Below are 13,880 nucleotides of genomic sequence, written 5' to 3' on the forward strand. Positions count from 1 at the left end.
CTCCGTTCTCGTGATTGCGAATGTATCGCGTTGCACGAAACCCCGGCAGCTACCGGTGTTCCTCCGTTGCCTCGGCTCCTGTTAATCGTTGTATATCGCGTGGCTTCCCTCCTCCTAGCCCTCTTGCAGTACCGTCCTAGCCGGCCAACCAAATAAACGAGCTTCTTTAACTTCGCCGTAACGCGGTTTAAGATTTCCAGGTTTACCAGCCGCGGCTCGGCAAACGGTAATCGTTTCTGCAGAGTTTCGCGCGATTTCATAGAAACCAGCCCGACGTCCCGATGATTATCTCGCGGGAACGGTAATGGATCCCCTTTGAAAACGGTTTCCCTTTTACCAAGAATCTTTGAATTATTTGGGCGTGCACGGAGGTAGCAATTCTTTTGGATATCTCTCGCGGTTGTAACACGAAAACGGGGAGAAATATGAGGAACGAGAAGGGAAATTACGTTGGGAAAGATGATAGAAGACGCCGGTAATATTAATGCACTCGCATCAATGAAAGGTAATACTGATTCTCTTATAACGTTAATTTCTCTCGAGCTTTTATTTCGCAGTACCCTTAGGATATTCGTTTTATACTTTAATGTACCGAATTAGCAAATTTTATGTGTCGGATAGTGGTTATCGTTGCTATTATATTCTGTAGAAAATAATAGAAAGTTTCAAAGGCTTGTATAAATATACGGCTGCGCTGTGAAGCTGGAGTTTCGAATAACATCACGCGAGCGTGTTGGTAACACGTGGTAATTTTCATTCTGTGTTTAAATGGTAGGTTGTTTCATCTCATAACAACCTTAACTGCGCGCATTAAAGGGAATTATAGTAGCTTTTATTATAAAGGGTTTTCTGCAAGTTATGTATGAGATATTTAATGGATAGTTAACTTCGAGAGAACTCCAGGGCGAATGCGTATCTGGCTAAGCAAAAACTGTCGTTATAGGCTAATAACGGATAAAACCGCGGTCAGTGACTGTTATTTAGATTTACTATTACTTCTTAAGTAATAATAACTTCTTACTATCAAATAATCGGTGTCCTGCGAAGCACGCGACGACCGAACCGTTCTGGACTCTTTGAAGACAGTAATAAGTATGAATCACTTACAAAAAGCTGCGAATAAGGTGACGTTGTTAGTGCCGGATACAATAAAGAAAACTGATCGAGTTCGACAAAAAGAGCCTAGGGTTCGAACATACTTTATATTGATAGAGTTTAGGCAGCTGGGCCAATACTATGACAAGAAGGGTCTTTCAATGTGTGTTTGTTTGTGGGTGATTGATGATCGTATAATCCTATCAACGGATAATACGTAATACATTATCTCAGATCTAAAACAGCGAATTGCGGGCTTTCAAGCGGTGGTGATTCAACGTCTGTTAAGCTTAACGCAATCTAGATCTCTAGTGGGCCTAGCTTAGCCCAAGTGTGGCACTCTCGAACTGAAAATAACCGAGCCTAATTCGCTGCTGCATCTATCTAGCTGTTAATGAGAAGCTCTGGCAATGCTCAACCGGAAAGCTTCCCGACGTGACGAGAGATCGAATCTCTCCGAGTTCAACCCTGCCGCTTCTTCCATTTCTCGAGGAGACTCTTTTTCGCGAGAGTTGCAAAAGAGAAGCCCGGGACTGTTGAATGTTCGTGGAAAAATGCCGTAAATATTTACAAGAAACAAAGGCGGCCCCGAGTACAGTGCACGCGCGAGATGCAGAATACCGAGCTGAATCGCTCGGGAAGCTTCCAGGTAAATATTTTTGTCTCTCTCGCGGAACCAGGAACGCACACATTCGCCCGCGAGGCTGCTACCGCTGCGAGTCTCGGTGAAGCAGTCGCGCGGGCTGCGACGGAACTTAGTTGATTTTTACCTTTCCGGTTGCCAACCGGATAGAAATATTCCGCTCACCTTTCTGTGGTGCTTTTCACGAATTCACCCTTCCACAGGCCGCACGTTAGTTCGCGGGCGGTCGCTGCGAAGAACAGGAGGTTCACCGCGAGCAAAACGCCGATGGGTCCGAAGAAGTATGCTAGAATCTCCATGTCACCTGTAACAAAAAACAAGAGAGCTTTTATTTTCAGTTCTAGAACGATACGATATCAATTTAATAGATAAAATATGAGATTAATCATAGAGTGTTAGACGCAGTTAAGTATTTGTTAACCGCTCCATTCGCTCCTCTTTGGTTCGGTTTATTTTATTTTTCAGCTTATCCCAAAGTTTGTCTATTATCTCAATTCGTTTATTCAATTATTTCCTTTCAATGTTCCGTTGTGCCAGGATTTCCTCAATTCCAACACGAAAACTGAGCAAATAAATGCAACAACGGTCCCTGAACAAATCCGCGGCCCCCGACCGGGAGTCGATTAACGTTCGCGTAATTTGAAATTAATTGCATAATTTTCAACACACCGACGCACGGCCTTTAAGCAAAACGGAGACGGCTGATCGGGGATCGGGACAGAAGCCGGGACCTGGAAACACTCTAAATATCAGCCGGCCGCTCCGTTCAATAATAAACCCCTGCGATCGCTTGAATGGCGAGAGAGCCGGTTTATCTTTACGACGTTTAATTCAAGGCGCGGGCTGGAGGATCTTGTTCGATTCAGCTGTGTCTGGCGTTCGGAATCGTCGGAGGCCGCGAGGAACACAGAGTACGAGTTGTTTTGCCGCCAGTTAACCGGAAGCTGGTTCACCGCGCGCCGACCGCCATTAATGATTAACCTATCTCGGAAAATGGTGGATGGACGGCCGGGTGAACGACTTCGTTGGCGTGGCTACCCGCGATTTGCTTATTATATTTCGGTGCAGCTTGCTTGTTATCGCGGAACTAGGAAAGGGCTTTGAACTAGCGGCTAGTTTACGATCGCAGATTCGATAGTAGACTTCGCGGCGGAGGCCACGAGTATGTAACTTTTCGCTTTCTCCATCGTGTATCTGACTTTTCTTGAAACTCCACTCGTTCAACCCTCTTGTCCTATCATTTCTTTGGTAACCATGCTCGCTAGGATACCTTTGTCTTTAACCCCTTGCCCTATGATTTATTTTTCAACTGTAATCGATACAACTTTGTCATTAATAATTTAAAAAAGTGAGGAATTCTAGGCATACTCTATGTACATTTTTGCTCTGAAATATGACCATTGATAACAGAAAAATAATACTTCATTTGAATTCATAAAAATTGAATAATATTTATGTTCGATCAATTCTGTTTAAAATCTTCACTACGAGTCTCATTGTAAGGTAAGGGGTTAATAATTCACCAGACAACAATGAAGAATTCCCAATTCACCTGTATGCATCGTTACTTTGGAACAATTAATAATAGAAATATAGTATTTAATTCAAACCGAAAATAGTTGATTTATTTCATTTTTGTAACTTCCGTTTGAGAACTTCTTTACGAGTGTAACTCGACATTCTGCATGAAAGAGTTAACACATTGCATTGCTTTGGCGAATCTCACTCCTAATCAGAATTTAGAACCAAACACAAATATTACGAGTCACAATATAAATACTATCCGGATTTTGCCCGGCTAAATGGTAGCGCAGAAGGTTAATCGTCTGAGTGTCACATGTTTTTGCAAAAGTCTGGTTGAAAAATGTGAAGTGCCAAGCTTAAGTCTTTCTATTTTCATATAAAATAAATTCTAAATGGTGCAATCGTTCCGTTTTTAATTTCTAAGTATGTAATAAAGAGGATAAAAATAAGTAATTATCAGTCAAACGAATAAATAAACTCAATTTAATCCTACGAACCGATGAGCTAGCACTTTTAAGTAGTGTAACGGCATCGCTTGACACTCAAACGGTTAATCCATCATTAACGAACAATCGACATATTTGATCTTGTTTTGAAGGGATTGGACGTTGGTATAGAAAACACCGCCCTGAGGTTATATTAAGTTACGGAAGCAATCGGGGCGTGGGCGTCGCGTTCCCGCTGAAGGAATGCAAGAACAAATTCCCACGAGGATAAGAAAAACAAAAATTCTTGTGATTGTGGAAACAAGAAGAAAAGAGGAAACTATGCGGAGAGATTGCCTGTGCCTCGCGCCTGCGTCAAACGAATTTAAGGAGTACGGGGATTCGCGGGAAATCAGGAATAACGACGAGCAAAGCGGCTCGATAATCGATCACAGACAAATAAATCCGTCGACGACGATCGCCCTCGCGATTTCACAGGACCCAGGGAACTCCTGTGTGCTCGCGCGACGGATAAATCGTTTCATTCTGCTTGGTCGCCTCCCGATTCTCGTTTCCTCTGCCACGGAGTCGTCGGCTCGCAAGCGGAACACAGATCGAATCGGATACGAAATTCTGAATGGAGAATGAAGAACGGTTTTTGAAGTATTAAATTAAATTAACAATGAACCGTTCGATAGCTAATTGCAGGCAAACAATTCGTGCCAAGTTCCGGTCTCATTCAAGGACTTGTAGATTCGTTTATCAGAAGTACATGAAAGAAAATTCATAAAGAATCTTCTAATGTAGAAAGGAATCATTAATTAAAATAACCATAAAGCCGACCATGGTTCATTTATTTTGTTAAATCGAGTAATGGATGATGAAACTTGAGTATCTTTAATTTCTCAACTATTGAGCCCGTGACGTGTATAGGTACAACAAATTCACCAAAGACAATATTAAAGCTTATCAATTTCTTTAAATTCAGGAGGACGGTTTAGTTTTCCTGCAAAATAAAAAGCTTTCGTTGGAAGGAATCGAATGCTAACTATTTTATATTTATAAACAAATAGGAACAAGACTAATACATGATTCGTTAATAACCCTGTTTAATAAGAAAATTTCAAAGTTAAGTGGTTAATATAATCCAAAGAGATAAGATCACGAATTCGTTGTAAAGCAAAAATTCGTAAAAAATTCTCGCAAAGTGGGAACAAGGATCATCGATCAGAGTATGTCGACTGCTAACGCGTCGATCGGGTTCATAAATACCGGTCGACGCCGCGCGCAAATTGGTGCTCCATTTACGTGCGTAATTGGAGCGTTCTGGTTGCAAAACGCCCTGAAAATAGACGAGTTCCGCGAACGTAAACAGCGGGCGGCTGCGCTCCGCGGAGCTTTTCGTTCCGCGAGACTCGCGTAAATCGGGCAGTCGCGGCTTCGAGATATCTGTCGCGGACATCGGAATCCGGCGAATATAAATAGAGCCGGAGAGAGTAGACGCTGATTAGGATAATTCCAAGTGAGATGGTTCATCAGGTGAAATGGGCTAATCTCATTTAGATTCTTAATGTTAAACACACCAACGCCTATTAGTATATTCTATATTAGTATATACCGATACTTACTATAAAAGTTCAATCAAGTATTTATAAGATAAAGGTAAACAAATTAAACGACAAATTTTTCTTATTGAAAACAAAACCAGAGGGGAAGATAAAAACTGAAAAGCTGATTAATCTGATTACATAGGAATTGATTTGATGTTGAATGAGCGAAGAAAAACAGACAATTTTAAATTAAATCTTAAAATCGGTCGTTTGACTGTTCGCGGTACTAAATCTTGCTCGGAGGTCTATTCAACAATTCTTTTCACATGTATTTGCTTCCATAAATAAATAGTGTCCCGTTACTCATCAACGATATTTTCAATGTAACAGTTCTTTTATAAATACTGGACAATCTTTCCTGAATTCATCCTGCTTCGATCCTCGTCGCAAGGGAAGCAGGAAGTGTGTTTGCGAGAGGAACAGTCGAGTTTCTTCCAACGGGAGAGCTACCTCAAGGACGCACGCGAACCGAAATAAAGCGGCGGGGAAGCCGAAGGAAAAATCTCACGAACGGCTCGCAAATAGATCGATAATTCACGGGAGTTAGGAATAAGTCGCCGCGCGGCGACCCGCTGACAGGAACAGTTTGTTTTTGGTAGCGTTTTAAGGGGCGGGCGGAAAAGGGACACGGCCAAAAGACAAGCAGAGGAAACGCGCGTGTCGTGCCCGTTGCGTGAGCGGTTCGAAATGGTAAACTGCCGTTACGTCGCCCGTTTATTTCCGACGAATCCCTGGCGAGAGACACCGGGAAAGAGCGGGACAACGGCCGAGGGGGAGGGAGGTGGGAGGAAGATACTAGATTTCCGTGGTTACGTGTACATGCACTGAGGCAAAACGTAGAAATGATTTCGTTAAAAGGATTCGTCGGACGGGGATGGTGGGAATCGGGGACGGTGGCGCATTTTAATTACGTCCATCCGATATTTTCAATATTCCGCCGCTTCGGCGTCGTTAATTGGATCCATTTGTTTCCCTTTTCAAGATCCCATTACGAGCGGGCCGGGTTTTCGGATATTTCTCGCGGTTACGGTTCCCCTGGACCTCGTGCGTCATTATTCCCCGCAATTTCCATTGCTTCGTTACGCGCGGCTCGATCCCGGAGCCCTCGTTAGCAGAACCGATTTCAGAAACCTCCGGATTCCATGGAAACCAATTAGTTACGGAACGGCCTATTTTCTATCAGTCCGCCGTTTCAAATGCCCTTTAGAGACCGCTTGGGGTATCTGGAGATCTCTGAAGGATCAACGGGGATATTTCGGGTTCGCCAAACTCGTCGGGATCTTGTAAGGTCTACCTGATCTTCTTCAACTTGTTAGTTTACTATTTACACTATTTGTTGTGTTTTTATTTGTGATTTTTTGCAAAATGATATTATTGATATTGAAATGAAGAGAATATAATGAGAATGTTACCTGAAGTAAAATAGAACAGTTAACGATTACTACAAGCTAAACGGTTAAACTAATGTCAAATCGCTTCGCAAAGTTTCGCCAAAAACTGCTATTATAGAAATGAAAGTAATTTCATAATCGCATTTAGAAATTTCAGTGTCAAACAATATTATCAAATACAGGAAAATAAACTGTTAACTTAATCGTTGGTAAGTTCATAAACAATTTATACAAACATAAAAAATAACAACCCACCTTTCCTTCTGTTCGATCTTTCACTACTCACTCGAAGAATCGTGCAAAAGAAACCAGCCAGCGACAAACGATCGTGCACAAAAAGACCACTCGCTCAACAACCAGCGAACTTTCCCAGAACTTGAAGAAATCTCCGCGATAGCTCGTCCGCGCAACAGCCTAATCACCGTCGGCTCCCATTCAGATCAACTTTCTTCCGGAAAGCGCAACGGAGCGAAAACCGAGTCACGGAATTCTCGCGCGGATCACGCGAATCCATCCTCGGCTCTGGGTCCGAAAATTACGTCGGATCACGACAGCGTCTACTTATCGAATCCTCAATAGTCTAGGGGTGAAACCAAGGGATGAGGGTTGGGGGTGCGTGCCCGGATTCGTGCAAGATCGCGAAATTCCCGGAACTCGCGGAACACCTATGAATATGAATACCTTCGTTCCAACGCAACGCGGGGTTGGTTATAGAATACGGGGTGGCTGGGGGGTGAATTTTCATGAATCACCAGTCGAATCGTCTAACCGTGCGCGTGTGTGCAAAGAGCTCGCGGAATGACTAGTTTCCGAGCAAATTGATACGTTGCTTTCCCCCTTGTACGCGTAAACCCTGCCCCTGCACTTCGTGCACCCAGTGGAACGGCGGGTCGAGGGAAACGAACTTTTTTTCCTTGCTCCATCTTTGATACAAGGTAATAACGAAAAACGGGACAATTACCGGATCGATGAGTAATTGGAGTTGCCGTCGGTAGGGAGGGGTGGGTTTTGAAACGATCGTTCTTCTTTTTTGTCCCACCCCCCTCGTCTATTAAATAGTCAGACGGGGAAACTTCCGATTCGGAGAAACGGAAGTCTCTCGTTTTCCCGTCGCTCCGGGTCGGTGATCGATCCTCGATGAAACGACGCTCCCCATCGATTCAAAGCGTTAAACCGGTCCTTCGCTCGCAATTTCCATCGTAGACGTGATCGGGCCACTGTTTTCGAGCCGACGGGAAAGGGAACGAGGCTCTGCGGTCGCGCGTGAACACGTGTTACATCGATCGAATAAAGAATAAACTTTCTGTTTTATTTCCACCCCATGTTTTTGCCGGTGGATCGTGGCGGTTTAATGTTTTAGTTTCTCTTTTTTTACAGTATGTGTATCTCTGTGTAACTTTGTGCGTGTGGGCGCGCGTGTGTGTACGTGTGTGTGTTTTGTTTGTTTTACGTCGCGATGAAAAATGACTCTATTAGTGTATCGGCGGTTAGCAATTGGCCAGTTTGTCATGCGGGAATGATAATAAAATTGTAGCTGCGGCGCGGAAATCCATTTCCGGGACCCGCCACGAATTTTATGGTGAATAAAGAACTGCCTGCGTGCGCTGCCTAGACCCGTTATCCGGGCGAACCTAAAATGATCCGTTGAGTTTCTACGTTAACCGGTCCTAGCTAATTTAAGCAATGAAATTCTTAATCCATCGACGGTAGTGGCTGGGTATGTTTTGACCCAAATTTTTAAGGGCTCTGGGTAACTTTTTGGTTTTTTATGATTAAATTAAGTTACTAGTCGATTATATTAGACTGAATACAGTCGACGTATTTTATAGTACTTTTAACCCTTATGCTGGCAACTGAAACGTTTGCAGTTATCCAACTTTAATATTACAGTATTTCTGCATAAATTCTTCATTTTCGAAACATAAACTAAAATATAAAAATATTTTAAAAAATTGAATTGTAAAACATTTTCGACTTTCCCGAGCGCAAATAAAAACTGCGTGGAAGAAAGTTTGAAAATGGACACCCAAGTACTTAGTTGCGAACATAAGGATTACAAAAATATCTACAAAAGTGATCATAATATAAACGTATCAGTCTATCGTGCACCTCGCATCAACAGCTATCGCAAAAACTACAGACAAATTGTAAACTTAATTCGAATAGATTCAGGATTGTATAAAAGTCCGGGAAAACGATGCTAGACTTATCCTATGTGTAATGTTAGGACATATATTGTTATAAGAAACCTCTTACGAGATTCGAAATGAAAAGAAAAATCCCGCTCCGACGACCCCGTAACCGCGTCGCACGTGCAATCTGCCAGAAGCACGCTCTATCAAAAGAGAAAGAGAGGCGGCTGCCTCTCTTCTAACCACTTATCGGCGAGAGGGTCGCGCACGTCCGCAAACAAACTCATAAATAACATCCTTACGCCGCGAACTTTCACGGATGCCGATGCACGCGCTCCACCCTCGTTCCCGTATATTGGAGCTGCAGCTGACCCAGTTGCCGCGTTCATCCTGGCCGAAGGGTCGCCTCGAGGATATCGCAGCTGTCAGCAGCACGCGTAGATTTTTGTCGAGTGCGCGAACTTTCACCCCATAGCGCGATCAAAATTCTCACTGAATGATCGCGCGTTTTCGGCGTCCTTTAGCGAACGGGGAGTTAACGGTACCTACAGACCGTCGCTGATGGGAAATCGATGGTACGTAATGGGGGAAGTAAATCCGAAAAGAGATTGATAGGCCGAGGATGTTCGAGGATGCACGTAGGGTTTTAGTGATTGATTGTGTTAAAATCTGTGGGAGCTAAAGAAACGTTCGATTAAGCTAGAAGTTAAAAGCTGAGGGGAAATTACTGGAAGGATGCAAATGCGGCGAAGGCAAAGGGGAAGGAAGAGATAAACGAAGAGGAAGAAGCCGCGAATAAAGAGGAACCGAAGAAGTTCGTGTCACGCGTTTATACCTGTGTTTGGACATTAATGCGCACTCCGGAAAGGACACAAATAAAGTTATAAATTAAATTACATTCCTAGTCTCTATTAAGGAAGCTATAAGGCCCCGGGCAAAAATGAGAACCTCGTTGAAGTCCGTTAACCTTTTTCCTCCATTGAATTCTAAAATTCTATGGTACACCATAAATTGCAGGAAGCCGATTTTAATTCTGCTCTCACAAGAAATTAATCTCCACCGATTTTAGATAGCAGACGGGGAGTAATACCGATAGAGCATTCCCCAAACCATAAAGACTTCGTTATTAACTTCATTATTACCACCGGCGAAGCGGTTACTGCCGGTAGTAAGGCAGTGATGTTAGTTGTTAATATTTTTACGATAGTATTCGCTATAAAATTAATAGCCTGTTAATCCATTGATGTTCGGAATCTCGGCGGCTGATTCGCTGAACGCGTCCCTGTGTCCGTTCGATGGTTTCTCGATCGTTTAATCCCCCTCTATCGATCAATCGATCCCTCCGTTGTCGTTCACGAAAAATTTCGTTGGGGCAGCTGAAAAATTGGTTAAACGGATAATGGCGGGATAAATCGGCGTCGTTAGAGAGGAAAATACCGGAAGAGAGGGTGAAAGGATGACGGGCGACGGACGCTCAGATCGCGCAATTGATCTCGTGGCTGCGTTTTCGACGCGAGGATTAATCGCCTCCGTAAAGTATCGAACGGCACGCGTCGGCATAATTCACTTATGTTTGTTATGGCTTGCCATGGAGTGAGATATAACCTGGCCGAAACAGCTATTGTTGGCGACCCGCCAAAACCCAGCAAATATAGACGGCAGTTTGGCCCCCGTGTACTCCAAAGATTCGTAACTCCTTCATTACGCTCTCGCCCTGACGTTTCTTGAGTTCGGCGATTCGCCCTAGTCTTTCTTCTTCTCTTCCTTTCTTGTAAATTTCGTTATCTTTTTACAATCTTTTGATTATAATGCGGATTGACTCTAAAACAAACTGTCTGCAACTATTCTACTGAAGCTGTATTTACACTTTATTGAAATTGTTGTATAAACTGTTCTATTTAACTTACTCGATGGGCTATGTTAATTAAGTTCAATAGAACAGTTTATACAACAATTTCAATAAATTAAACTTACTCGATGGGTTATGTTAATTAAGTTTGTGAAATATTTATCACAAATAATATCATATTTGAGAATATTTGAAAACGTTTGTTAGAATAGTTGAGCCAAGCTTTCTCTAAAAAGAATTTATAAAAAACAATTAAGTAATTATTGACAGATAAAATATTACTTGTCAAATAATAGCAATCTGTGACCGTATCAAACTCGTTATATATTTTTACGGGCCATAACATGCAGGGTTATTCGCGGACTACCGATCATTAATTCGAAATTCGTGCAATCCATCATCAAACGAAGTTTCGCGAACACGGAAGCCTGATTGTAGAGTGTACGCTCGTAAATTGTGTTTGCGTGCACGCATTGACCTCATAGGGGTGTGTTCAAAGGGTCGTGCAAATGATTGACAAACGCGGGAACATGTTTGAGCGCTAATTTTCTTCATCGCCCGGTAAATATGAAAATATTTGTAGTCAAAGCATCCAGAATACGTATAGGTTTGGAGAATTTATGTTCGATGATTACTAGGGACAATTAATTCCTGATCATCTATGGGGACCAGTTTGGGGGCATGAGGATCAAGATTCAGGGCGCGCAAGAACATTCCGACAATCCCTATATCTTCCCTCATCCCTATTTCCAACTTGGGCAAGTTGTCCCTGCAAAAACCTAACCGTGTATATCTCTCACGCTCGAACGAACATAATCTAACCGGAAGGAGGTCAGCATCCGACGCCCGCAAGACCACGCGTAAGTTCCAAGTCTAATTAGAAACAGTGATTACTGGGAACGCAGACTCGGCAGAGCAGCCGCACAAGAAGCATTAGCTCGGCCCATAAATAATACAAGTATTCTTCCTGCTTTAAAAAAAAACGAAAATGAAACGATCTGCATACAATGATTAATCGTCCAGCAATTTCCCATCGTTCCCTGCATTACACGTTCAATTTTCTTTTAATTTTCCAATCTCTTTGTCGAAGGAAACTTTTCAAAAGAATTGCTTTAAAGATGTATCTTCTTAATGAGCTTCCTAAACTGTTTCTCGTTAACTTTAATAAGATAGATCGACAAAAACTCTTACATCGGATGGTAGACAACTTACTGTCTTACTTACTTACTGAGTAATTTAATATTACAAAACTATGTTTAATACAAAATTATAGTGGAAACTTGTATTATTCAATACTCGTACTCGCCGACAAATATTTCATAAAACGAATTGTTTCGTTACTTACAAAATCAGTTTCAAATGAAGCATTACCGGTTTAACTAATCAAATGAGTCCAACCTTTTAATCCTTTGCGGTCTTAAGGCGAACAGTATCTAACAGAACTCTTTTACCGTTCCAATCATATAACATGGAAACAATTAAAATACAAACTTAATAAATCATAAATAAAACTTAAAGGATTAAAATGTTTATTATTAAAATAATTTATGTAGAATGAATCCCACTAATTCTACTAATCCATTATTGCATTAAATCTGACTGAAGTTTCAAAACAAGTCGTAAATTTCCTTTGTGCATAAAATTAATTCGACCGCAGAGGGTTAATACGCACAATTTACACCTACATTTATATTATCGCAAAACCTGCTCCGGAAGTCAGTATTTCATTGCTTATTACCGAACTACCGCTATGTCCGTATTACTTGCGGGATTACCGGATAGGTACCGTGTTCATTCTCGCGAACAAAATCTATTTAGAGTTGGATGATAAGAGACGTGCCCGGTGTCCCGCGGTTGTTCCGTCGGGAGCTGGGTGATCTTGATAGAAAAAGTTTCGCGAAGGCACCGGACGTTCCCGAGGACCCGCGACCGAGGAAAAAGTTGTAGAATTTTGGTCGAGCGGTCCGGTTCCGCCAGCAACGGCTGCGGAATTTTGAGTTGGTCTGATGAGCAGCCGGATAAAAACCGGGAGAACCTGGATTCGCGGTTCGCTTAATATTCCGTCGCGTTCTTTGCCGGTTGTTCGACGACCGAGGAACCCGTCACGCGAGCTGTTTCGACAAACCAGTCTGGTTCCGTGAAATTTCGAGGGCCAAGTGGATCGTCTGAGTGATCGACGCAACAGCTTTCGAACAATTCCTCCGCGGAACAATGAAATCGTCGAATGAGGGAAAAGTCGAGCGAAGTCGATCAGACGCGAAAACAGCACACACTGATGGTAATTAACCCCTTGTCGTATAATGATGAGTGAGACTGATGAAGATTTTTAGAACGATTTAATGAAAATTAATATCATTTGTTGTACAAAGAAAGAAGTGAAAGAATTTTTTGTTATTCTTAATGCTTTTATCTTTGAAGCTTTGTACTTGCAATGAACTTAAAATTCTTTTGTTTGTTCTTGTGTTATTGATGGTAATAATAGATACATATTAGATATATATTTATACTTATTGGAGAGAGCAAAAGTTCCTCTGAGACATTAACACGTTAACTGTCACAATAATCTTGAGTGTTTTACGTAACACTTATTCTTTCAAAGAGCAATTATTAATTACATAGCATCACAATCTCTATATAAACACTATTATCAACTTACGTTATTAAACATTTTTATTCAGTATCAGTCATCTTACATATTATAATTGTTTTCAAGCAATTCAGTTGCGTCGGTTATCAGTGACCATACCATTGTAGTCAACGTGTTAATGAATATAGGAAAATCTGAACCAATCGATTCAAGTGCTCGGTGATTCTAGTGTTAACAGAGAGGACGGACGAAAGATCGGGAAAAGAGGAGGCCACCGGAGGTCCGCATTCGTTTAATATTCTAGCCACGGCTCTTTACCGGCCCTTCGCCAAGCTTTACATACAATACCTACTTTCGGATTAACAGCATGAAAGTCGGCGGGAAATTATACGAGTCGGGGGAAGGTCTGTGAAGCTAGATTTTAACTTCGGCGCCAGGAATAAATTTGGAGGAATATATTAATCACAGGACGGAAAAGATGAACACCGTGCGATGGGATCTGTGGCTGGATTCCACGCGAGTGTATTCAATTTCGTATTTCAAACTCCAGAGTATCGGGTATCGTAGTTGGAAACGCGGTTAGACTGATAATTGGACGAGTGGCGCGGCGTGAAACTTGTCCGA

At 42.2% G+C, this 13,880-nt stretch overlaps 1 protein-coding gene across 1 annotated transcript in view; it reads right to left on the bottom strand.

Moving 5' to 3' along the window:
* mthl1 (adhesion G-protein coupled receptor methuselah-like 1) overlaps positions 1–13,880 on the bottom strand; it is a 208,968-nt gene that overhangs the window by 15,049 nt on the left and 180,039 nt on the right. The window contains exon 6 of the mRNA XM_031994535.2: positions 1,904–2,042. Coding sequence (XP_031850395.1) covers positions 1,904–2,042 — 139 coding nt within the window. The remainder of the gene's footprint in view (positions 1–1,903; positions 2,043–13,880) is intronic.

This window comes from Nomia melanderi, chromosome 11 (genome assembly GCF_051020985.1).
Source record: "Nomia melanderi isolate GNS246 chromosome 11, iyNomMela1, whole genome shotgun sequence".
Lineage (NCBI taxonomy): Eukaryota > Metazoa > Arthropoda > Insecta > Hymenoptera > Halictidae > Nomia > Nomia melanderi.